Source organism: Syngnathus scovelli, chromosome 11 (genome assembly GCF_024217435.2).
Source record: "Syngnathus scovelli strain Florida chromosome 11, RoL_Ssco_1.2, whole genome shotgun sequence".
NCBI lineage: Eukaryota > Metazoa > Chordata > Actinopteri > Syngnathiformes > Syngnathidae > Syngnathus > Syngnathus scovelli.
The window spans coordinates 4,523,788-4,550,394 of record NC_090857.1 but is presented as its reverse complement, the minus strand read 5'-3'; the positions used below and the strand labels follow the sequence as shown (position 1 = coordinate 4,550,394).

General features: G+C 46.2%; 1 protein-coding gene and 1 long non-coding RNA gene across 3 annotated transcripts; one reads left to right on the top strand and one right to left on the bottom strand.

Annotated features, from left to right (window-relative positions):
* Positions 1-4,055: 4,055 nt before the first annotated feature.
* On the top strand, positions 4,056-24,904 carry lrig1 (leucine-rich repeats and immunoglobulin-like domains 1). Of its 2 annotated transcripts, none has more exons than XM_049732577.2 (18): positions 4,056-5,076; positions 10,875-10,946; positions 11,480-11,554; positions 13,769-13,906; positions 14,112-14,255; positions 14,697-14,840; positions 14,929-15,072; positions 15,950-16,093; positions 17,385-17,465; positions 18,367-18,438; positions 18,880-18,951; positions 19,041-19,204; positions 19,299-19,640; positions 20,132-20,413; positions 21,453-21,887; positions 22,053-22,187; positions 22,868-23,104; positions 23,416-24,904. In XM_049732577.2, the coding sequence occupies exons 1-18, from the start codon at positions 4,874-4,876 to the stop codon at positions 23,595-23,597; spliced, it is 3,066 nt and encodes a 1,021-aa protein (XP_049588534.1). In that variant the 5' UTR covers positions 4,056-4,873; the 3' UTR covers positions 23,598-24,904. The 2 variants fall into 2 exon arrangements, with proteins under 2 accessions (XP_049588534.1, XP_049588535.1); XM_049732578.1 differs by lacking the exon at positions 4,056-5,076 and adding an exon at positions 8,023-8,048.
* Positions 19,400-21,453, bottom strand: LOC125976735 (uncharacterized). The gene is made up of 2 exons (XR_007484497.2): positions 21,307-21,453; positions 19,400-21,034 (listed from the first exon to the last, which is right to left on the bottom strand). It is a non-coding gene; the product is annotated as an uncharacterized lncRNA (long non-coding RNA).
* Positions 24,905-26,607: the final 1,703 nt, after the last annotated feature.

The following is a 26,607-nucleotide window of genomic DNA, read 5'->3' as shown; positions in this document are numbered from 1 at the left end:
TTGCTTATTCAGGCTCTTTTCATAAGGTCTCTATTGAAGCCAAGGAAAAAGGCTCAGCAGAAGCAGGTGGTCGCTCTTTTCTTCCAGGCAGGTATAGAGGGGGGCCGGGAGCTCTCTGCATGAGCGAGTCCCACTCCTCCATCCTTCATTCAGCTCCGCTATTCACAGAGGCCCTATTTTGTCAGGACCAAAGCAACATGGGGAAAGAAAGAGGGATCATCCTTTTTTTTTTTCTCCTTTTCCCCCTTCTTTGTACGGCACAGAGTCGTACAAGTGGTCCCAAAGCCTCTGCTAACGAGCAAGCCTCAGACAGAAAAGAAGGTTTCTGGAAAAGAAGAGGCTTGATTTATATGGACTGCTTTTTTTCCCCCTCACTGATGGAATGTCAGTCTTACCCCGCTGGGTGGTTTTGTACCTTTAGAATATATAGAGGAAGTCCATGATAAATAAAGCTCCCACTGAATGTGCCAGTGTGCATTCAGCAAACTATAAACTTATTCAATCATTGTCGTTATGCATTTCAGGGGGAAAGTAACTGCGTGTGGTGTCTCCAATCTGTGCGTAATCAGACACGGTGTGTGCCACGAATAGCAACGTCTATGCAATTACATAGATATAATTTCATAAGTAACGATGTAGAATAATATTCAGAGAAATATGAACAACATATCCCAAAAGAGACCATTTATGGCCCTCTGTGCCATATTTTTTTTTCCCAGTTACTTCAATTAAATGGAATTTTCCACCACTGGCCTGTGGTGTCTTTGAGGGTCTTAATTGAATTTGAACCAGCGAGCCACTGTGAGTTAGCTGGCTAATTACATCTTCGGTGTGGATGTGCTGGGACTGTGGTGTAAACCAACCGTGTAATTCATCGTAGAAATATTTTGCTCAAGTTAACTGTTGAATACATTCGGAAATAGAGAGGCTGGAAGAATGGGTGAACGATTAGTCATTTTCTCGTCAACGCGACTCCCACGACAAAGACGGTGTGAGATCCTTTGGTGGTTCGAATGCAGTAAAAACAGAGAAACAAAGCGTGCTGGCAGACAAAACGGTGTTTGGCTGCAACAGATGTACAACACAGAGGTCACCTTTCAGAGAGCCAAACGAGCACATTCCTCTCCTTACATGGAACGAAAACAGTTCCAGGCCATCGCTTCTTTTATGAAATATTCTATTCACAAGGCTTATTAAAACAAACACGTTGCCCGTCTGCGTACGGCCTCGCCGCTTCATCGTTGTCAGCGCGGTGTTGACACAAGTAAACACCTGCTGAAAAGACGTGGAAACCAACCGCCATTTTGCTCATACTTTCAACAATGCATACCTTGGTTGCGGCTTAAACTGTTAGCATAACACACTGGGCGAACACCTCTACCCACGCCCACCACGTGACAGAACAGGTCAGGTTGGGGATGTGGAATGGCGTGTCTCTCATCGCTTGCCACCGGGCCACCGAGATACGTGTGGAACCAATGACAGGAAGTTGGCACGGGAAAGCGCTCCTCATTAGACAAACACGGAGAAGAAGCTCCTCATAGTTATGAAAGACGGAAAATGACGAAACCATGAGAAAGAGAAACGCCGTGTTTAAACACCTGCAAATGTTGCCGAGGTGTCAAACAGCTGTCATGTCTTCGAGTGCTTTTTTGTGTCCTGATCCTTTTTTGTTTTTCTTGTATCCTTCATTGTACTTTTCGCTACATCTGTATTGCAGCGAGCGCGCTATTGACACACAGCCTTTCTGCTTCCTATTAGCAAAAGCATCTCCACACTCCCGCAACAGCCGTTAGCCATCCAGTCCCAGTATGGCCAGTTGGCGGCCTTTCACGCCTCTCCATTTTATAGCTGATGAATCGCTGCAGCAGATGCTTTGTTATCTTTGAAGATTCCAGAAAGACAAGCATGATGAATCCCCCATAGGCCGCGCACATCCATCAACCATTCGCCAGACATCATGATGGCCCCAAAAATGCGTGCACCTGAGTCGCATGCGGTTTTCTGTGCCAGCTTTCCACTGGAGACTTGCCTGCGTTCAAGAACAGTATTTTCCATCCCAGCTATGAAAACAACAATATGGTTGGTGTCAAAAACTGCCATACAGAAAATGGAAATCTGGTGTGGTCGTTAAGTTTTTTTCACGGGGCATTGTCACGGAAGCCTCACGTGCACTCCACTCATCCGTCACAATTTCACACAGCGGTGCAAAAGCCGGCGAAGTCTACCAGTGAAAAGGAACCAGTTATGGTAGCAGATGTCGTTAATGCATTCCTTTCCATGTCAACTCTTTGCAGAGCTCATGGAGGTCATAAATCTGCAACAATCACTTCAAGACGGTGCCGTGTCTAAGGTTTAAGGCGAATAAGTCATAAGGTTGTATGACGCTTCTCAATTTTGCAATGAATTTAAAGTCGACGTTAGAAAGTGCACACCTTTTGCATCTCTTGTATTTGCAGTATGTCACATTGCAGAGATTTACAGTTGGCCTATTGGTCAAATTTTTAACCTAGTGGCCTGTTAGATTAGTCAATAGAGTGCTATTAAAAGCAAATCACACAAACATTTCCCTTAAAATAGATCCCAAAGCACCTGATCCATCTGTTGTAGGCGCGTCAGAATATTGTGTCAAGCATATTTGGGGCAACCGGGGTTGGAGACCACATCACTTGTTGCGTGCAAATACAGAAGCAGAAGAGCTTTTTTTTTTTTTTTTTTTTTTTTAAATCGTTGGTGTTTATTTTAATACTCAAACATGAGAAATGCATAAATCAGCACTTGTTTCCACACTGTTTTTAATATCAAGTATGCTTGTGAAATACACTATAATTCGTTTTGGCTGCATGCTTTGACGTGTCTGAAAACAGCTGTGACTACAGCCTTAAATTAACTGTTTTAGACTGAAAAAGAGTTTCAAAATACCGTTTAGTGAATTTATTGACACTTTTCATAACCTTAAATGAATTTAATTCATGATGTAACCGTGACGTCCCGTTTCACATTGCTGAAATGGCTTCCTGACACTTGTAGAGAGATGGAGGCCTCACCTGCAATGTGAAACCTGCTTTTATTTCTTGGAAAAGAAACAAGAAACCAAACCACTGAAGTGCCTGCAGTGCTGCAGGTGCGAATATCTGTTTGCCTGTAAGCATGATTAATAGTAATGAAATGTGGGACTTCTCCCAATACGGAACAATCACCCATTCCTTGACGCCATCAACCAACAAACGCAACATGTCAATGCCTGGTAAGTGATGAAAAAAATATTTGTAGGTAAGGAGCCGAATGGAAAATTGATTGCTTGCCTATGTGCATTACTGAGATGACATGATGTACGATCATGACGATTTGAGAATTGAAAATTATGTTTGTTGATCAAATTGAAATCTTAATTGATTTTAGGTACTTGCTAAATGACATTTAGCTAGCTGTTGTCTGCGTTTGGTCATGTGGCAGTCGCACAGAGCTGTGATTGGCCAAAGTAACTGCGATGTCATTTTTAATCGACGGCAGGTGGCAAAATGGCCGCCGCCCTGAGACCGATAAAAACGGATGGATTTTGCGGGTTAATTTATCGTCCACGCACGCAATATTAATCAGAGTTTAGCCCTGCTGAGGCCCATAGATCAAATTATTATAAAGAAAACGCATTTTAATTGGTTTCATTGATTGGAAAATTAGATTCCCCAAATCTGCTGCATCGTGTTAGTGCTCGTTTGAGAACTTATTTCCTTGACGGTCACCTCAAATGAAAACATAATGACATTTTAAACCGGTTTTGTGATTATGGCTTGTTGTAAAGCGATTAGTTGGGCTGTCTCCGGCGCTGGCGGCCCCTTTAAGAAAGAGCGAGAGTTAGCGAGAGGAGGCGGTGTTTGAGGTTTCACACCCCGGAGTGGGAAACTTGGGCGGGTCTTGACACCGCTGACTGACAGCGGCTCACAACGCCGCAAGTCGGCCGTACACGGTGAACCCAAAAGAACCAATCAGGGAAAGGTGTTTGAGTTACGTCATTTACAAACAACCAATTACAGCCAGCCGAAAGTGGCTCTGGAATCACTGTTGTGCTTCCAACGTGGGACTACACTAACCTACTAGAAAAAAAAAAGGAAAAGTAAGCCAGAGGACAAAACTCATGGTGGCGGTGCACGGTCAAAAGGAGCGGGACTCTTCTTTTTCTATTACTCGGACTATTTAGTTTTTGTGATTACAGTCTGCAAATAATAAACCCCCGACCGGGTCTCTATCGGAGTTTGGGGACCTTTTCAAAGTTGGACTGGAAGTTGGATTGAAGCAGTCGGGACTGAGATTTGAACGCTATGCTTCGCTCGGCTTGCTACCAACGCTGGAGTTATTTGACTGTGGAAAAAGTTTGGGGCTCAACTTTACTGTGCGGGGGACAATAAACTACATGCACATTAAGTTCATTGTTAAAGCGACGTTAACTTTGCAACTTGCGGACTTGCTATTGCCATGTTTCTAGTGAACCGGGCGCACTGTGCCCTTTAAACGTCTTTTTTTTTGGGTTGGACGTTTGCAAACATGTCACTCAAGTTGGTGGGCACGCAGAAAATGTAGCGTTAAATGTTGCATCAATGCGTAACAATCATGAAATTGAGTGGGAATTGACTTTTTTTTAATGACCAAACTGAATCAAATTCAAAGCGCGCCTCGGACATCGAGGGAAAAGTTAAACCTCTGTCCTCAATGACTTTTTCCTCTTTTATCACCTACCTTTTGGCTATTGCGTACAATTCAGAGGAAACTTTGAATATGCTTTAAAGTGCATCATTTTTTTACAAGGCTGCACGAATATTCCAGTTTGCGGGTTCTGGAGAACTCAGCCGCGGCGCTCTTAGTAACTGGATACAAAATGGCGGCGTCCTCGGGACGTTTTGGATATCCCTCTCTTTGTGTTTTTTATTTATTTTTGTCACTTGAACTTTTGATCAGTCATGGATTGACATCCGAGTTGCAGTGTGCACAGAACTGTACCTGCAATGGAGATTCAGTGGACTGCAGTAATTTGGAGCTGGCAGCTCCGCCTGTTGATGTGCCTGTCAGGACGATTTCCTTGTAAGTGAATCACTTAATTATTACATGAAGCCCCTTAATCACTCTGTAAATATTTGATTATAACTTGAATTGCTACTGTCTGTCTGAGACTTCAAAAGTTTAATTTTTTTCCCCTCATAGTTTCTGGCTATTTTTGCATAAAGCTGCATGATAAATTGAGGTTTCGCCTGCGGCAAAGCACCTGTCAGCTAAGTCTCACTCATTAACCATCAAGACAAATTTACAAAGTCTGCTGCAACCTTTTGTTTTGTCAAGATGAATGTATTCTGTTAATTGTGCAAGAGGCCAAGGCTGTCAGGCCCAATGTCGTACCATATTTAGCACTGCTAGATGAATTGTCCATTGCATCATCTCACGATGCTCTTTTATATGTGCTTAAAGTGAACACACGTCTAATAATGGCTGTAAGAATCGGGACATACAGTTTTTTTATTGTTGCACTGGGTCAGAACTTGACGTGACTTCACTTGGGAACTGGAGTATTACGATGGTCAGTGGATCTCCACCACCTTTGATTGCTGGCGAATTGTGTTCACGCCCACAACGGCGCAAACGCAGGTTTTTAACTAACACCAAGCTGAGTGCTTCTTCGAAAATACTAAAACCCAGTTCAGCAGACAATACTTACTCGGCACGGACATGTCTTCTCACAAATGGCAATTCTTAAAAAGCACTGCCAGTCAAGTGCAGCACTGCATGTGTTTATTGATCATGTTTGCAAACACCATCCTGGTTGCCCTGGTAGAAGGTGTGTAACTTCTGTTGAGCTAGCGTCGTATCATAACAGCTCCAGTTGCGTCATGTAAAATAACTCTACTGATCCAGCATGATCTCTTGAAATTTTGTTATCTCGGGTGAAACAAGCTTTACAACTTTTAAATGATTGTTTTAAACCACGAGGCGACATACTTCTCTGCTTGAGCTCGTCGGTTTTTGACAGGCAACTCTGTTCCTGTAAGGCGTTGACTGCGTCTCAATTACGCTAACTAACCACAAAATGGTCATTTCAGGATTTCACGAAAGAAGCCATTTTTATTTACCTAAACATAATTCTTGCAAAATTACGACATCTTATTTGTAACATAGTTAAAAAGAACGATTAATATTATTACAATAATTAAGTCCAAGACAAATTACTGTTCGAGTTGGTGTTTCAGTAATGAACACGGAAGAGCAAACACGGTACAGTGAGTTATGTAAGCAGTCTAGATCATCTTTTGCCATACTGATTTTAGAAAGTGGATATATTATATATAAGAATGATGAAACATGATGGTTCACCCTTCGAATCCATCCGAGTCGTCTCAGTCATTTGAAGTCATCCAAAGAAGCTTTCCTTGCTCTCTCAGTGCCTCATCTTATTTTCAGCCACAGTAATGTGCATAAAAAGCACTTTGCCCACCGGGCACTGGGATTAATGGTATTTTTTAAAGTAAAAAAAGAAAAAGCATGTACATTATTTGTTTTGACTGTTATTCCATGATGGGCTCGCGGATATACAGTGTCTGTCTCACTCGCCCGCATTTCTCACAAGAAAATGTGCTTTATTTAGTACACAAACCGCATTTTATTGTACTTTCCAGTGTTCCCTACGACACACAAGGAAATTCTGGTGCCAAGCCAGCGGAAGCCAACTACTGAATGATCCTCTTTGTACCTCAGCATTTCCCAAGTGGTTTTCCAAGTTCCCTAATATACTTGGCACGCTCTGCTGCTGCTTGTCCCTCGAACCGTAGCCCCAAAACTGACAGAGGAGACTTATTGGTAAACAGTCGCCCTCAGGAAATGGATTTGCGTCGGCGGTTTCCCGGTTGACGACTGGCCGATCACACGGCCTCCGGGAATTTGAGGGTGCTAGTCGTTTTTCTTTTTTTCCAGCCTCCCTCATGCGATTGTTTTGTCAACATTGCGGTTCGCCGCCAATCCCGCCTTCAGGCTGGATCCACTCGCGCCGCCGTGCGCTACTTGACCGCCACTTTGTCCGAAATGGCTTTAGTCCCGTCCCATTACGTGCTTATTAGTTATCTCGCCGCATTTGCTGTCAAGATCAACAGACTGGACAACAGCTAAATGGAGACACGCTCGATGAACGTTCGGGCGGCCGCGTAGCAACAACAGCGGCTCTCGGTGGGTTTACAACACTTGTGGTTTCACAGCAATTTCACACTAGGCCGCATTGTAATCCCGCGGGATTGAGAGTGAGTTTGTTTATTGCCATAGTTTTCCCTTGCTGTGTGCCTTGCGTGTTCCCTGGCAGATATTTTCAAGTCACAGTTTGACCATCACGCCGGGTTTTGGCTGATGTTATGTTTGGCCCTGATTTTCATCAGCTGTTCTTCCCTTTGGGTTTTCATCAGAGGTTATTGGCATGAAGTTCGGGGTGTCGAAGAAATATGTAGAACATCTCCTTGGTAGAACTCACGTTAAAAGATAATAGCTCTGGTCATGCTGTGCCTCTGGCTACTGCTGAGCCTTTCGCCCAAATTTCTCGTGTTTGCAAAGCGTTGTCTGTGTGCCAAAGCACATGGCCCCAAGATGTGGTTCGACATCCTGCCCGGGAAAACCGAAGAACTCGCCCTCCCAGTCGGAGTGGCCGCAAAGGCTGGAGGAACTCTTTTGCTGCGTTGTGTGTGGGCGAGGAGCATTATGTATAACAGGTTCCTGTTATGTGTTTCAAAACAGGTACCTCATGTCTTAGTGCTCCGTTTTGGCTTCAGGGTCATTATTTTTGCTTGAAAGTGAAGGATCTCCTCATCATTTTGGTTCTGAATGAAATGTTTCTGTGGATTTATGACTCCAATTAACCGTCACCATCATTTGTTACGTCAATGAAGACGAATGAGCCTGTCTGAGAAGAATCTATGCAGGACGACATTACCTTCACTTGCGTGTTAGGGGATCAGAAGCAAATTGTTTCTTTCTTGAAGGAGCAGCCTCACTATCATCCATAAAACTTTGCAAATGAGCTTCAGGTGGAGCTTCTTCTCTTGGTGTGGCCTTTTGTGGTCTTCTTTGCAGTTCTCACAACAGCAGCATTTTTTTTTTTCTTTACTGTACTCGCTCAACAAGTGTTACAGTAAAGGACATTAGAAATAATTGAATTGGCTGCGGCCAATGTGCAAGTGGTTCAAATTGATTTTCCATCTTTGCTTGGCTTCACAATTGCTCCTTTTCCCTCTAATAGACCGCACTGTGATTTTCGTGTAGGTTACACAACGACAACTAATGTGGTGAAACCCACGTTAAGTTGAACTTAGCACACAACAGCAAGGTCAAAAAGCGACTTCACGTTTCTCGACTTTTGATAACCTCGCGATATTGCAAACATTTTTCATTCCGCATTTTAGATCCGACTTTTACTTCATCGCTTTAACTGACACGTAAAATGGTCTCCAGGAGCTGCTGCTAGTTTCTGTGTACACCCAGACGGCAGTTGCCCGGCTATAAAGCAGACCCTGATGACAGTGTGTTTGTGTGCGTGTGTTTGCACGCACGTAGGTGTGTGTGTCTCTCGGACACACAGGTTATTATTTGATGAGTTTTACGACGCTATGAAACCGACCACATTTAAGGGCGTTTGTGTCCCCGTGGGGCTGAAAGAGCCTCGTCACTGACATCACTTAACGCTCTGGATGAGCAAAGTTCATACGGCATTAATGGACAATAGGAACAGGAAAGAATCATGATGATGTATCGCTGTATGTTCTGACTTACATCATGTCATGTTATGACATCATCTTTACGCTCTGGTCCCTCAGCAGCCATACATAGCGCAGCAGTTTTTGAAGAAAAGCTTTTTAATCTGTTTTTGTATGTCAAGGCGCAGCTGATGAACTCCATGTTTCTTCAGTTTCGCTTTGTCAGACCGGCCTTCCTTATTTTACTCCGAGAAAGATTTCTCGGTCGGCAAGTTTGACGCTAATGTCTTCGATTAGCCGCATATCCTTCCGGCGATCGGGCCACTTAAAATGACAAATTCTGACCTCCACTCTGAGGTGAAGTGGACTATAACTAACCACCCGCACAAGTTATGAGTCACAAGTAATAACTTCAAGTTGTCGTTTGGCAGACTTATTGGTTTTGACTCCAAAGGTATTGAGTCAAAATCAATAAGCATCAATAATATTTTAGAGTCCACAGGAGTTTGTGGATGTGATTACAACAATATGCAGGGCGTTCTCTGTACATCCTTTCCTAGCTGGTTGTAAGGAACAACACGCCATCTTGTTTTGTCTCCCGTCAATCAATCCCAAATGACTTGAAGGCATCTGTTCTGTGCACTGCAAATTCTTTCAGATGCAATTGCTGGGCCACTATCTGGAAAGCATTAACCACGCTTAGTAGTCCCACTTGGAGGAGGGAAGGAGGGAGATAAACTCCTGTTATCAGCATATTCTCATACAGTAGGTGTTAAAATGCCACCCATCTTATCTGATCGGCAGGAAAATAAATCGGGCTGAATGAAGCGAAGATAAATACACTTGTTGAGCGTATGCCGCAGTTGGCTGAAGAAAAAAAAACGGCCGCATGCGGGCGTGCATGCAAACAAAGAAATGCTTTTGTTTGTTTGCCGCGACCTCTCGCACCCGTGTAGCACTTTTGCCACATTTTGCCCGCGAGGCTGTGTTTTCCCAAAGCATTCCTCGAAGGCAGCGGCAATGAAAGTTGCCGTATCGTTTGTTTTTTTTCTTTTTACACTCAGCTTTGCCTTAACAAGGTAAATTGCCTCCTGTTGCAGGGGATGACAATTTAGTGATCTAGACCACAAAGGGAGGTGGCCCATTAAACCATCATAAACCAGACACACATGTACAACTCCCTGTCAGGCCTGCGCCCGGAGGGCAGACACATGCTCGGCTATTACCTCGTCACCCTCTCGAAGAAGGAGAAAGACACGTGGAGGGAAGTGGTCATTATCTGCAATCAAGCCCGGGAGACATAAAAGGAAAATGCGTCGAAGGGGGAAAAAAAAAAAAGACTTGCAGTTAAATGGTCGTAAAAAAAATAATCGGATTGTTGGACATGAACTGTCTTTTGTCGGGGCGATGACTCTTAATTTTGATCCGAAATGAGTCACGAGCGATCATGAATAACGGTAGCTTTGCCGTTTTCCTCGTGAGGCAGGAATGGAGGAATGTGGCGCATCAGGTAAAAGTGTCCGCGAACAAGAACTCATTTCTCAGCAGGCCTGCGAAACATTCCTAGTCGCTCTCTCACGTCTGGACAAACGGATGGAGGTGGGAGGGGGTAGACTGGGATCTGCAGATTCCCTTTGTCGGGTAAACGCCAGCAGCAAACACAAACGCTGCTCTCACTGTCCGATCCTCTGCCAACGGGCGGCGGCGGCCGGCCAGCAAAGTAGGAGGTGTGTGCGAGACATACCATAAGTTGGCCTTGTTTATGCCCGACGTTAATTTGATGAATTTGGCATGGGACACCGTCTGTGAAATGCAGATGTTTGCCCTTCAATGCCCCCGTGATGCTCCCCCCCTCCTCCTCCTCCCCCTCCCACGTTGTCTGAGGTAACTCAATTGCTGAACAAGTCTCTCATCCTCTGTAAATCGAGTGCCGGCTATTAAATCTAAGTGCAGATTGATTGTGCAGACGAATGGCCTGTTAGTTTTGTTTGTGGAGCGAGCAAGCAGAGAGAGTTCCTTCATTGATAGTATTGATTCCGTCCTGCTTGTAGTCAACCGGATGATTTTACACTTTGTTTTCACTTTGAATTAGCTTGCTTGCCGCACATTATTCACACTGCGAATTCATTATCACCGCCTTTTCTTTTTTTTTTTTTCTAGAAATCTTGGCCACAGCAAGCTGACTGACATCAGCACCGAAGTGTTTTCCAACCTATCAAATTTACGAGAGTTGTGAGTATTCATCTACATCACTTTGTATATATTTCGGAAACTGTTTCACTTCTTAAAATGTCTGCTAGGTCAGCACAAACAAGGTTCAGGTAACCTACTTATCGTAGTCCTGCTAATAAAAATGGGAACATCTGTATTCGGGACGCCATAGCTATATTTGTTCCCACACACGCAATCGGGACTTCTTTTTGCGGCACGGCCTCGTCAATTTGGCAACGTTCGCGGTCGACACTTGGTAGCAGCTTCCTCGTAGGTGTTACCTTGAGCTTAGCCCGATTGAGAATAAGTGGTGGTTTTCTATATTAAGCCTCTCCTCCACCACCTGATATTGTAGCCAACACTGGCCTTGTCAATAATTTATACGGCGAGGAGAGGACTTGGCTCGCTTTCACTCAACACAAAACACACAGAAAAGCTTAGCCGCACTCGTGACATCATCAGGCCAAACAATTCTGTCACACTTTTTCTTGTGTCAATCATAATTTGATTTTTAAAGTAGTCTCCATAACCATTTGCTGACTGTGACTTTTCAGGCGGCTGGACCACAACGAGCTGACCTCCATACCGGATTTAGGATCGGCGGCTTCAACGATTGTCGCACTCTACCTGTGAGTAGACAGCGCTGCTTGTTGCCAGAATGATCTGCCTCTTGGTATTCTTAGGCTACTGGCCTCTTTGAAATGCTCTTGAAATAGTCTCCTGACATCTGTCAAGGATGCAAATGCTTTTACGTGTCACTTTTAGAACAGTGCCACTAGCGCTACAATGATACAGTATCATAAAATAAAATAAAAAATCACTAACTAGAGTTCCATTTGAGCTCGTTGGGTATCATTCTAAGATTTAAGAGTATAATCCTATTAGGCAGACATTTGCTCAATGTTGGTTTCTCCGAGTCGTGAAACCGGGCCTGCGGAGACCGCCCGCATTGGTATCTCACTGGAGATTTATTGCCTTATTTGGGAGGGAGGGAGGGAGGGAGGGGGTACGTATGTGCCAATGCTTGTCCGTGTTAAAAGCAGGAACTCTGCAGACAATATTTCAAATATAAGTTTAGTCTATAGTAAGTCATAGTCTGAAAACAGTGGACCAACGTTGCCACCTTGACCTAGATTCAATTTAATTAGTTATTGAAATGTTTAGAAAGGGTTATCTCATCCACACGTTTAATTTTCTCCACACCTTGCTGGAGTGCGGGCCGCCCGCCTGAAAACCTGTAGCTGCTGTCATCTTTCGGTTTTAGTGCTGAGGATTGCAAGAGTGGCACCTTAGCCTGGTGTGCTCACAAGTCATCCCGAAGTCTTTTTGTGGTCAGAGTCTTTCTGCTTTTCCTCACGCCAGAAAACCTCTATTCGCTCCAAGCATGGAAGTAACGCCCCTCCAAATAACCAGGGGGGCTTTTTTTGGCCTGACTTGAAGCCTGTTGCCAGGGAAGAGGCGAGAGGGAGGGTCCAGTATTTACAAAGCCACACAGCTGAAGTGAAGGCCCACCGAAGCACTTGCAGCTGCAGCTGTCTGTCACGTAGCTTACAGTAAAATGGGTGACGGCAAGCCGGGGGAGGAAGGGACGGGGGGGGGGGGGGGGGGGGGGGGGGGGTGACATCACCGTTTGGCGCAAGAGAAATAGTTCACCAATAAAGGACATTGTCCGAGGGTCATGTTAGAAAACAGAAATTTGAAAAGAGAAATGAAAGTCGACGGTGGAGAGTAAGAACATAAGGATGGCGCAACAAAGCATAAAAATGGTGTCGTCGTCACTGACGCAACTGCACACATCGCCCTCCATGTCAACTTCAAAGCGAGGTTCGAATACCGTTGGGAGGGGGGAGGTCATACATACTTCTCTTTTTGAACGGACCTACTAATTGCCTTCAAAGATAGCGCTGGAAACGGTCTTACCAAGGTAAATGACCGATGCATCAAAAGAAGCGTCAAAAAGGAACCGGGCTCGTGCTAATCAGATGCTCGACGGACCACGTTATTGAGATTTTGGAATTAAGTACAGCGGGTAAATCTCCCGGACTTCAAAAGCCGAGCAGCAGCGATTCATCAACGTTGTCATCAACAGTATGATAAAGATGGCCGCCGGTGTCGAGCAGTCAAGCTTTCATAAACGCCGCCATTGTCCGTCCCAACTTCAAACACGCCGGGCGCTCTCGCACAGCTGGATCCTCGAGCGTGGGAGGGAGCGAGTTTGGGTGGGGGCCGGCCGTGGTGGTGGAACTGGAAGGAGCGAGAGAGGTCAATCTCTTCCACCAGTCTGAGGCTGATCTGTTTTTCCCAGCAGAGGTCACCAGCTGTTGACCCTTGCTCACTTCTTAACTATCCCCTATTTTTCTCCTCCCCCATTCTTTTCCCTCGCGCTCAAAGTAGCCACTGTGTGTTACTCTGTTTTGTTGTTTGTGCGCTCGCACGGTTCGGCCTGAAGCATTATGGCCCGTGTTTATTCAGGTGGGCACTGCGGCGTGACCCCCTGATGCCCCCCCACCCCCAACCAATAAATGAGCATGTGTGTGTCCATTTGCTAGCTGAAGGCTAGAAAGGAAGGAGGCACCGACCGACCTTGTTTTGACAGTGTTGGAACACCTGCTCTCTTTTGCTTTCTTTGGCTCTTTGGACACAAACGACCCTGGGAATGAAACCAGTCGGTCGCAAAATATGGCGGAAGCTTGATTGAGTATGAAGATGGGTTCAATTAGTGTCTCCCCTCTGGCTTTCCTGTGTCGAGGTCAAATGCCAATAAGACAGATTTGAAACACTGCTTATGCAACCAAGCATATTTTTGTTTGTTCAGTAAAATATCTCTTTTTGCTCTTCCTCAGACATCATAACAAAATCCGCAGTATTGACGGCGCACGAATCCGAAACTTGGTTTCCTTGGAAACCCTGGACCTGAGCAATAATGACATCACTGAGCTACGAGGACACTCCTTCCCCGCAGGCCTCCGGATTAGAGATTTGTAAGTATTGGTTCAGACGCTAAACTACTCATTAAATGCAGTTACACAATTAATTCCGTGTTAAGAGCACTTAATGATTTTTTTAAGCCTTTGATGTCGATAGGAAACTCTCAATTCTTCCATTTGCACAAGCGTAACATCGTGCAACCTCACCGAAAGAAGAAATGTGTGTAGTGAGTGTGCAGCTGTGTTTGGGCGTCCTCAGGTACCTCAGCAGCAACAAGATCACCACATTAGAATCAGGAGCGCTAGACCGTCTCGGCTCCACTCTCCAGGTCCTGAGATTGAGCCGAAACCGTGTCAGTCAGATTCCCGTCAGGGCATTCCAGCTCCCGAGGCTTACCCAGCTGTGAGTACTTTTGAATTTACATCGGTGTGAAAATGTGGGTCAAACGCAACCAAGATTTATTGGCTTCTTCCAAGTTCCCCAAGTGGTTACTTCATTCTCCGTCCTAGCTTAGCCAAACTTCATTTTACTTTGTCTCACCGAAGTTGGACACTGTGTACACACAAGTATTGATTGTCTACGCCTCTGACTGGAAGAGTAAAAGCACTTTTGGAATGGACGTCTAACCTGTTTTGATTCTATCAGGTTCTACAGGTGTTTTTTTTTTTTGTCGGCCAGCCAATCGTGTGACGTCAAATTAAACACAAACAAAGAGGCCAGGTTGTTTATTTCCTCCTTTGAGGGCAATTATTTTTCCTTCTTAATTGCTGATGTGATGAAACAGTTTTTTTAAATAGTTTGTAACCTTTTGGCATGATTTGTGTTCTTCTGTCCAACCCGCAGCGAACTGAACAGGAACCGCATCCGTCAGGTGGAAGGTTTGACTTTCCAGGGTCTTTCCAGCTTGGAGGTGCTGAAGCTCCAAAGAAACAGCATCAACAAGCTGACTGATGGTGCTTTCTGGGATCTTGCCAAGATGAAAGTCCTGTACGTATCTCTGACAATGTACAATTCGATATTTCATGGCAGCGTTCTGTTGTCATGATTGATATCTGATTGATTGTTTGTAATCCAGACACTTGGAGTACAACAGCCTGAGCGAGGTGAACAGTGGCTCCTTGTATGGTCTGACGTCCCTTCAGCAGCTCTTCCTCAGTAACAACTCAATAACCCGCATCAATCCTGACGGTTGGAAGTTCTGCCAGAAACTGAGGGAATTGTGAGTGCCTCCTCCGACTCCAAATCAAATTTCTTGAAATATAATTATTCCATATCTACATCCATTTTATCTTCAGCAATATGATCTTTCAAGGGTTAAACGCCGCAGAGCTTGTACACTCAATATGCTCTAGGAAGGATAATCCTGTTTATCCCATAATTAGACCTGAGCTCAATAGCTTTAGAACTGTTCCTTTGCTGTTTTGTGTGTCTTTTTCTTCATCCCTTGAGCGTATGCCATCTTGTGCTCGCCGTGTTGTGGTAATTACACCGACGGATCACATTTGCCCCTCCATTGTCAAGTGAAGGACAAGGTATTAGCTGAGAGCCTTCCTCCTTTTCTGTTGACATGAGCGTCATTTCACTGCTATAAAATGCTTTACTCAGCTGAGGCGTTACTAACTGCGAGGTGGACCGGCTTTGCGTGTTTGTCCATGTGTAACAGTTAGACAAGATTACCAGTTAGATGTAAGTTTACCGTTCATATCTGAGCGCCATATCCTGTAAACATGTCTATGAATGATAGATTGCCTCCTGGCTGTCCTCTTTGCGTTTTAGTGGTCCTGTGGCTTTTCTTTTTTTTTTTTTTTTTTTTTTTTTTTTTAAATCAGGCGCTCTGTGTATATGAGCAAGAGGGGAGCTGTATGAAGTCACAAGACAAAGACTCACATTTTCAAATTATTTTTGATGACTATGAGTAGTTACTTTTAGTCCAATGTTTGAGTGATTCACCCATCTTCCTTTCCATTTGAAATTTACCGTAAATAAGTGTATAGTACAAAATCACTCTTAAAAAAAATATATTTTTTTCTTCCTCACTGCTATGCCTCGCTTGTCCTAGTCGCTGTGTGTGTCTCACCCGCATTTTCTCTCTCCAGGAATCTGTCGTATAACAACCTGACGCGTCTGGATGAAGGCAGTCTGGCTGTGCTGGGGGATCTCCACACCCTCCGTCTGGGACACAACGCAATAAGCCACATCGCCGAGGGAGCCTTCAGAGGCCTCCGGGCTGTACGCATCCTGTAAGTCTACACCCCCCCCCCCTCCTCATCTGCCATTAGCAAGTCAAAATCACTCCTGAGATGTGCCGCAGGGGAGTAGTGAAAGCCGAGATGTTGTCATATTTGATTAGCTCTTTGAATATGCCATGCTGATTTGAGGTCTTTGGTGTTTGCATATTCAAAGTTTGATCACATAGGCCTTCTGTATTTTTGGGACTGTGTTCACTTATGTCACAGTTTCCGTGGCAACTTTCTGGTCTTTCTTGCTTTGTTCCTTTTGGTTTTGTTTTGCTCCGAAAAGAGTCACTTTGCTGCCTTCGGAACTTACGCAACAAGTTCCTTTTTTTTGCAAAATCTTCAACCTGTTGGGAAAAAAAAAAGAGAACATTAGTACGTGAAAGACGAAAGCCTGGTGTCTCCACTGTGGGTGGCGGAGCCAGGTAGTGTTGTGCCCTCACAGCCTCTCTCTGCACACTTTTTATTTTCATGAACACACACTTTATTTGTTCCCTCATCCTCCCCGTTCATCCCGGCACTCTTGTGTCTTTGAGGCAGACCTAATTTAATCAGCCGAGGGGAGAACAGCCATAGACCGAGCCCGAAAGTTAGCCGGGGGAGCTTTAATTGGTCCTGCTTTGCTGGCTGAGCTGGCACGCCACCCGAGCCTGCGGCGGGGTGTGAAAGCTCCAAACAAGCCCGCATGGTCCCCTTATTCGGCCACGGGGGTTGTTGGCCCATCGCGCCGCCCCCACCTTGCCCCCAACCCAACACCCACCACCACCACTGGCCTTGCTTTAACAAGCCAACAACCATTCACATCCAGCCAGCCAGAAAGAGTTGGAAATTGGCAGCTCCAGTTTGGCAGCCAGTGGGGGATGAAAAGAACGAGGGTGGGGAGGGGGGGGTTCTGCAAAGCATGGGAAGGAGCAGTATTATGTTATTGTGAAGATGGTGATGGGTGGGTGTGGTTGGCCAGCAACCTCAAAGGTCTTGAGTTTGAAAAATGATTTACGACACAAGTGTTTGTTCCCTTCCTAGACAGCTGGCCTTGACTGTATTGTGTGAAAAAGCAAGTGAAAAACATTCAACAAGTGTTAAGGAACTTTCTTTCAGTAAATCTATTCAATCTTTGCCCGGCCATTGCTAAGCTTGCTCTGTAACCCGTGAAGACTTTTGGCCCGAGAGTAGAGCAGCAGAGGGGCTTCTAAGGCCAGGTGCAACCCATGACGAAGACTTGGCTTTGCTAAGGCAGCACCGAACCTGTCATCCATCCTTCCGACGTTTTTATCCTCTTTTCTCTCATTCTCTGCAGGGAGCTGGACCATAATGACATCTCAGGCACAATAGAAGATACCAACGGGGCCTTCTCGGGATTGGACAGCCTCAGCAAGCTGTGAGTCTCTAATTCTTGTTTTCCCCTTTTAAATTGGGCTTTGCCATTTTCACCATGAACCCCAAATAGTTTTCAAATTGGCACGTAGTTCAATGTGACAAGTCGTCAAGTCTCCCGGGATGGAGAGTTGGTGCTGGCCTTTGAGTAGTAATTCCTAGTAATCAAGCCACAGGATGAAAAGACGATGTCCAGCCAAGATGGTTCTCAGTGTGTGCGCTGCTAAAGGAGAAAGAGGAAGAGAAAGGGCCTTTTCTTCACACTGGCGGGGGTTCGCTCCCCAATAGGCTTAGTTCCATTTCTTCTCCGTGCTTGCGCTCGACCTGCCCCCGCTTTCACGCTCTCTGTTGTTGGGAGCTGAGAGAGGGTGAAATTGAAGGCCGCATTCAGTCATCAAAATCAAACGCCTCACACGCCCCCGAACCCTGACCCCTACGTCTTTTGTCAAGTGTGGGCCCGAGCGGCTCGCTGCATCCCAAGCCTGCTTAGCTGAGCCGTGGGAGGGAGAAGATGCAAAAAAATAAAAAGAGAGAGAGAAATAGTTGGCGGCACATCAAAGTGTACACACAGGCGTGCTTTCGATAATTCTTAACGTAAATTGCACGAATGATGAAGTAGAAGATCCAATGGAGGAAAGGACGTGGACTCCAAATAAGAAAGCAGCAGCTGGCTGAGCTTCTCATGTAGTAGCTTAAATATCGTCACAAACTCCGTCGGGTCATGGCTAATATCATTCCACGCAAACACAATTTCACACACTCACTCTTTCACCTTTTGGCTAATCTCTAGACAGTTCAGATTTCCGCATTTTCGATCCCCCGCCGCTTATCAGATTCAGCCTTGCTAATTGTGCTCCACTCTTCTCCCCATCCCTGCATACTTGGTCCGCATCCATCATGGTCAGAACGCTTTTTGGAAACAAGATCAAGTCCGTGGCAAAGAAAGCCTTCGCTGGACTCGAGACCCTGGAACACCTGTGAGTATTCTACAATGGGGGCCATCATGATTGTGAAATCACATAATTGTACTATTATTGCCTTATCATGTTATAGATACTAATTTGGAATTTAGAAGCCATTGAAAAAACGTTCAACTTGGTTCACTGGGTTTGCTTTAGTGGGCCATAGAATGAGTTGGCAGGCCGTATGTGGCACCTGGGCCTTAGGTTTGACACCGGTGATGTAAAGGCAGAAGCCACGGCAAGCGCCCAGCTGCCTCTTTCTCGCTAGCCCGGCACAACTTCAACTATGACCTTTTGGCTTCCTGCTGCCGACCAGGAACAAAGCTGTAGAACATGTGTCGCATTCTACCAGAGGATTGCAAATTCCCCTAAGCTTTTTCACAAGCAGGCATAGACACCTGGATTTGGTTGTATGTATCTGAGGACGTTTGTTGACTTGCTGCCGCACCCCAACAGGAACTTGGGTGACAATGGAATCCGCTCCATCCAGCCCGATGCCCTAAGCAAGATGAAGAACCTCAAAACTCTGTGAGCACTCACCACATCATCCAATCCACATTTTACCTGTACACGTTACGTCCCAAATTGATTTTCAGGTGTTTGCTTCTTCTCTGCAGTCTCATCCAGAGCGACAGCTTCTTGTGCGACTGCCAGCTCCGCTGGCTGCCTGAGTGGTTGGTGGCCCGCGGAATGCAGAGCGGCGTTAACGCCACGTGTGCCCACCCTGAGGCTCTCAAGGGTACCAGTGTATATCAGGCTCCATCCAGCAGTTTTTTGTGCGGTGAGTAATGTGTGTGTGTGTTTGTTCTGCAATAGCTTTCATTTAAATTCCGTACTTACTTTGACCTATCCCGTCCCCTTCTGTCATCATTTAGATGACGTTCCCAAACCCCAGATCAGCGTCCACCCAGAAACCACAGTGGCGGTCCTCGGCAGCAACGTGCGCCTCACCTGCACGGCCGCCAGCAGCAGCTCGTCACCCGTGACCTTCACGTGGCGCAAGGACCAGGAGCTGCTTCGACACGCCGAGACGGAGAACTACGCCCACGTGCGCCCTCGCCCTCAAGACGGGACGGGCGGAGGCAGCGGCGTGAAGGAGTACACCACGATCCTCCACCTGCGCCACGTCACCTTTGCGCACGAGGGGCGCTACCAGTGCATCATCGCCAACCACTTTGGCTCCACGTACTCAAGCAAGGCCCGTCTCATTGTCAACGGTAGGCTTTGTTCGTACAAATGGAATTGCCAGAAAATCGATGACACAGCAGTATTTCTTTTGGGGGATTTTTTTGTATTGCTGTTGAAAAAAAAAAAAAAACAGGGCTGTGCAGCAAAAATCACGGCCATCAGTTATCTGTTAACATGTGTGTGATTACATCACTTCCGCCAAATAAAACGTCTGTTGACATTGCGCTTATCTGCCTTTCAATTGTTCCACTTGACAGAGGCGCAATTGAGTTCGGTAGCCATGCGGGAGTTTCTCCTCTTTCAGCCGAACAAAAGTCTCCACTCTCTTTTGCCGTTCGTAACAAATTGATTTGACTCCATGACAGAAGCCATTTCTCTACCGCTCTGCCCCTCGGCCTTCTCGTCGCGTTTGTGACAGAATTATTCTTCAGTTTGTCATCTTTGGTGTCATGCCTATGAAAGCTTGCAGAAGTGTGATTCCGCCTGCGTCCATTTTAATCCAAGTTTTTTTGGTTTGCAGTGCTGCCATCTTTTGTGAAGACGCCCAGGGACAGCACCATCAGAACGGGCCACACGGCTAGGCTCGAGTGCGCCGCCGAGGGCCACCCGGCGCCGCAGATCGCCTGGCAGAAGGACGGCGGCACGGATTTCCCCGCCGCCCGGGAGCGGCGGATGCACGTCATGCCCGACGACGACGTGTTCTTCATCATGGACGTCAAGCCCGAAGACATGGGCGTGTACAGCTGCACGGCCAAAAACACGGCGGGAACTGTGTCTGCCAACGCCACGCTCACCGTGCTAGGTAGCGTTCGCTTCTGCTCATTTTGGCCCAGCGTTGATGCTTTTCCCACAACTCCAAAGGAACACGCTTGTAAATAACTCGGCTCTCGTGTGGGAAGCTGTAGAATGGCCAGCTTTATATTTTTCCTTTCCTCAGCAGCTGTGGCCTTGCTGTGCGGGTCGGGGGCCAAAGGTCAGCGTTGAGGGTCAAAGGGGATTGTTGGGGGAGCGAGCGCGACTCACAGAGGGATGTTTGTTAGACATTCCCAAACAACCCCCACCGTTACACCTCCACTCTCTGTGGGAGCGACCGACACACGTTATTGGCCGCTCTGTCTTGTTGGTTCAGACCGAACCGAGCTCACTAAGATCATCTTTGTCTTCTCTTGTCGGGAATGGAAAAAATAAACCGTTTTCATCGGGTTGCCCTTAAACGAGCTCTGGGTGGCGGTACTTGAGACTGGGGCGACTGAGGACTAAGCCACTCGACAAACGGGAAAAATAGAAGCGAGCAGCCCCGTGCTGATGAACTGAATCTGTGAAGGAGTGGCGGGGGTGGGCACGGAGGGGGGTTCGGGCGGCCTTCGAGGGGCCCCTGTCTGGAAAATCCTCTCGGTGAGAAAAATGGAAGCCCGAGACGAGCCTGGAAAGGAGGAGCGTGTTAGTTGGGGGGAGTGGAGAGAGTGAGAGAAGATTGATAGGAGAGAGATGGAACACTGAAGTGGGTTAAGTGAGATCTCTTTATCTGTGTATGTCCTGCTGTGAGGGGAAGTTCTCAGTATGCGAGATGCACACACACACACACACACACACACACACACACTGGTCAATGTGTTGCCGCAGAAACACTTGAATTATTGTTCTCTAGAGGCTTTTGTCCCTGGAGAAATCCTCTAAGTGAAAATGTTTCCTTACCTTAAGATGTTTCATGATGTTCACAGATGTCAAGGAAAACAGTTCGACCGCAGCCAAGACGTATTTTTTTTTTTTTAGATACTCTGAATTCTAACCGCCGGTTAGTTTGTGCGATCGCTCAAACGATATTCCCTTTGGCCTTACAGAAACCCCCCACTTGGCGCAGGACCTCGAAGATCGCAACGTGGTCGTAGGTGACACGGTGGCGCTGCAGTGCAAGGCGCTGGGCAGCCCTCCGCCCCGCATCACGTGGCTGCACGACGACCGGCCTCTCCGCCCCTCCGACCGCCATCACTTCACCCCCGGCAACCAGCTGCTGGTCATCGGCGCGGCGACGCCGGAGGACGCCGGCCGCTACACCTGCCTCATGTCCAACATGCTGGGCACGGAGCGCGCTCACAGCCAGCTGCTGGTCACTCAGCGCCGTGGGCCCTGCGCCGCCGCGCCCGGCCTAAGCACGGTCACCATAGGCATCATGGTCATCGCCGTGGTGACGAGTATCGTGGTCACCTCCCTGGTGTGGGTGTGCATCATCTACCAGACAAGGAAGAAGAGCGAGGATTGCAGCGTCACCAACACGGGTTAGTCTGCTTCAGCAACACGTGACTTAGTTCAAAACAATCCTCATGAATGTGGTTTGACCTGTTAACCAGACGTAAACCCCCGAGGGCAATTGTATTTTTGTTTTTTGCGGCCGCTCGTCGGAAAACGTTTTTCTCTAATTCTTGCGACTCGCTCACCTCCAGATGAGACTATCGTTCCTCCCGACGTGCCGAGCTACCTGTCCTCTCAGGGAACGTTGTCGGAGCGCCAGGACGTTTGCATCCGCGTTGAGGCCGCCAACGGACCTCAGCCCAACGGACACCTGGTCGACTCAACAGGTAGCTTCTTACCTCCATCTCTGATTGGCTAATAATCCATTTATTGGTTGTTACCGCTTTTTAGTTTATGTCGCAATCCGACAGCCTGAATTTGCTACATGACAGCTGCGGGCACAATTAATTCGCGTCTTATTGCGGCAACTGCTGTAAAAATAGAAAGCATTAAAAAGGTAGCGTACAAATGCCTTTGTGTCACCTCAGCTTTGATTGAGTCCAATTATGTGCATGCACATTTCCTCATACCTGATTATTTCGCCATGTTTATTTATTTTTGGGCTACAATCGGCTTATGCCTTTGAATGTGATGTGTTTAGTGCAGAGCCTGAACTTTTGCGGCCTTTTTTCTGTAGTCTAAACAAGGCATTTCATTTGATAGTAGAAAACACTTTTGTAGAATGTTGTCAGTGGAAACATTAGCTGACCTATTTAGTATGCTTACGTCATTTATCTTCTTTCAGTCCCTTGCTGAAAGGGCAACAAACTCACTCTTTCGATCAGAAATATTTGCTAGTAGTTTACTTTTTTTGTGATAAAGTCCGATTATATTGGCATTTAAACAAGCAATTTTAGTTATTATTATTTTGAAAATGACCAATATCAAAATGAATTGGTCTATCCTGTGTGTATTTGCTACACTACATCCTCACATATCCACAAATTTATTTTTAAATTTGCCGCAGGTTTCGATGGGCCGGTCCTGTGCACGGATTGCATGGAGAGCAACGAGCTCTACTCCAAAGACCCGGATTACCAAGTGCACGGCTTTGCCCCGGGTGGGCTCAGCGAGTATCACCAGCAAGCCGCCCCTCCGCCCTATTCGCACTGTTCCTCGGCGGATCGCGTGGCGCCCCTCTGCAACGGGATTCGAAAGGACGCTCAAGGATTTCCAAACAACGTGAATCCGCACGACAGAGAAGGTAAATCAAACATGCCCGTTGGAATTTCAGATTGCATGTGAAGGCAAATACTGCGTCTCGGCTAGTCACTGTTGATTGATTAGCGAAGACCAGCGCTTACAATGTAACAGTGTTGCATGCCCCGAGCCATGAGTGTGCGGGCGCTGCTGCCAAGCTCTTAATTACCCGCCTCAACACGTCTTGCTGATTATTGAATTGCTCCAGCGAGATTCAGACGCGGCCCGCAGGCCACGCTGCGCTCAGCGCCGCTGGACGACACCACGCAAGCAAATCTCATATTTGCCTTTCTTCTTCTTGTCTTCCTTTCCCAGCGAGCAGAGCGGAAGGAACACCGGCCGCATACACGTCGCAGGAAGATACTTTTCACCCTCCGGTAAAACTGGTGAGCCGAGGACATGTTGACAATGACTGTGAGCCTGAGCTCAGACAGACTCTGCTGCCCAACGGGCACGCCGTAAGAGCCTCGCCCCCCCTGAGGAGAAGCATCGATTAGCGGTGGATTCACTCTAGCTGCATGGACCTGTTTTTGTTTTCTTTCTTTGCACTGGGAAATGAACTGCTACCTCATATCGAGGCCAAGCGCTCCCGAGCCGCGTGGATCTTGGAAGCGCCGAGGGGGGGAAATCCGGAGTTTGAAGGCGGAGCTTGTGTGGGTGGCGTCCCATCTGAGCGTATGTGCTGTACATAGTTTAAAAACCTTCTGTTGGGAGGTGACCACTAAGAATTTTAGCTCCAAAAAATGTGACTTGCATTTGAAGCAAACAGTGCAGTGAAAATGGATTTGCCCTCTTCTTGAAATCGTTTCCCCATATTATTGTTTGTTGGATGATCTTAAACATTAAAGTGGGGAAACAACGCAAAGTAAGAATTTCAGCGGAGGCCTCGCCAAAACATTTTCACGGCACTGTAAATGTCGGCAACCGTGTACAGTACGTGAACGTGCAGGGACATCAGACTGTACATAAGAGTTTTCTTATATATCTTTTACAAAAGAGTATTTGGATTTATGTGCATGACAAAGGAGTGATAGTATTTTTATTCAAAAGACAAACAGGTAAAAAAAAAAAAAAGCCCTTTTTAAGCTTTTACCAACAGTCAGCTGTGGTGCCTTATTGCATGGTCAAAGTAAACGTGTCATAATAGCAAACTGTATGTGAACTTTTACCGAGAGACACTGGTACACGATTGCAAGCGAAACACTTGATTGCACTTGAATGTTTGCTTTTCTCTCAAGCGATCCCACCGGTCACAGCCAAATGCTTATTACTACTTTCATCATTCGTGGATGTTGTATGAAGGACAAGCTTTTGGTGTCAATGATGTCAGTGGTGGACGGGGTTACCATGCCAACAAAAGCACTTGTTTGCTCCCTTGGTAGAGGCAGCGGCAATGCAGTTTTTTTTTTTTCCTCAAACAAAGAAGCTTGACTTGAGGTCATCGGCGGCTCCAAAGGCTGAAGTTATAAAGATTGTCATTCGAACTGACGTTCAGCTGTGTAGCCTATTAATAATAATAATAAAAAAAAGAAGGTCGCCGCTGTTGTATTGTTACTGCTGTAAAGTGAATCCGCAAGTGACGGACGGCCGCGTTCTCAGCATCACTGCAGCTTTAAGGCAAATGCAAGTTGCACCCTTTATCTGAACTGCGACCCTGTCGGGGTCAATGAAAAGGGACAAACAACCTGAGGGAGTTCAACTTTTAATTTATTAAAACACATTGAATGTCTGCGTTTAAAAAAAAAAAAATGCTAAAGTGACTGCCATGGTATTGAGGTGTCTAATAAAATCCCATTTGGCTTTACAGACTCGCTTTTCTAAACAGAATCAAGGTGTGTTTTGTTTTGAGTCACACGGCCGACAGCCGACTTGGCGTTTAGCACAGATCACATGTCCTGCTGGTTATGGAGGAGTCATCAATTCAAATGAAGCGTGCACGGCAGACATGGAACCAAAGACCTTGATCTTCAAAGCGCACACACACACATAGAGAGACACGCATACGTAGCTGATTTTCCCAACAGGAATGTCTCCTGAAGCTCCAAAGACAGCAGGCATTTTTGCCCTTATGCGGGCTGTTTAAAATATTAGCCACGGAGTCAGAGCCGACTGAGGGTCAGTCAACGTGCATTCCAGATCGAAGCGGCCCAGACGGCAGCCTCGACCGAACACGCACCGACCATTTTTGTCCAACAACCTGGTGACAAGCGGCTTGACGAACAATCCCACCTGTGTGGCATCTGTTTCCCGTATACGCCCCTCAACTGGATTAATCACATTTTCAACAGACTGGCCAATGGAGAAGATTGCTCAAACAAAACAAGTAAAGGAACAAATCGACCACAGGCTGTCCAATATTGAATTGCAAGCAGATGTAAAAATTACAAGACATTGTGACCGTTTTGAATGAGCAATATAGCGAACCCCCTGGTTGCTCAGTCACTGAATGAGGTACTCAGTGTAAAGCATTTTGACTGGTGGAAAAACCTTACATGTAACCAATTCATATTACACATCATTTACACACCACCCAAATGACCAAAATAGAAAATGCCCACAATTAACAAACTTTTGCAATATGACATTAGTATTTATCGGAAGCACTACATCATCAGTTTCTCAACCCTTATTGCGCCAAGATCTGTATTTCACAGGAAAATGTAACTGCACTTCACAAAAAGTGCGCTGAAATCATGGTCTTGACCAAATTTACCCAATGTAAAATGTTTATTTTATTCAGTAGACAACATGGACAAAGACATGTTATTTGTAGTAAATAATAATAATAATCTTGGACTAATTAAGTGAATTTAGATAATTACTACGTTGTTTGGGACCACCATTTTCAAGTGTACCTAATAACAGGCCACTTTATTAGGGAAATATCATGGTCAAAGGTCACAGGAGTCAAGCTCTAGTCCTCTGGGCCGCGTTCCAACATGTTTTCCAAGTGACCCTCGTTAAGCGCACCTGCGTGAAAAGTTTTAGCCACTTTCACGTTCAAAAGGAGCTAAAACTTTTCACGCACCTGCACTTAACGAGGGAACGAGGGAATCACACGGACGCTCCATTAGGTACACCGCCATTTTCAAGTGTACCTAATAACAGGCCACTTTATTAGGGAAATATCATGGTCAAAGATCAAGGTGTCAAGCTGTAGTCCTCGGGGCCGCGTTCCAACATGTTTTCCAAGTGACCCTCGTTAAGCGCACCTGCGTGAAAAGTTTTAGCTTCTTTCACGTTCTGCAGGAGCTAAAACTTTTCACGCAGGTGCACTTAACGAGGGAATCACACGGACGCTCCATTAGGTACACCGCCATTTTCAAGTGTGCCTAATAACAGGCCACTTTATTAGGGAAATATCATGGTCAAAGGTCACAGGTGTCAAGCTGTAGTCCTCGGGGCTGCATTCCAACATGTTTTCCAAGATTCCCTCGTTAAGTGCACCTGTGTGAAAAGTTGGGCTCCTGCAGAACGTGAAAATGACCAAAATCTTTTCACGCAGGT

Coding starts and splice junctions, on each gene's coding strand:
- lrig1 (XM_049732577.2), top strand. CDS start 4,874: ATGGCGGCGTCCTCGGGACGTTTTGGATATCCCTCTCTTTGTGTTTTT. Junction 11,555..13,768: donor ACGATTGTCGCACTCTACCT/GTGAGTAGACAG, acceptor GCTCTTCCTCAG/ACATCATAACAAAATCCGCA. Junction 18,439..18,879: donor CTCGAGACCCTGGAACACCT/GTGAGTATTCTA, acceptor GCACCCCAACAG/GAACTTGGGTGACAATGGAA.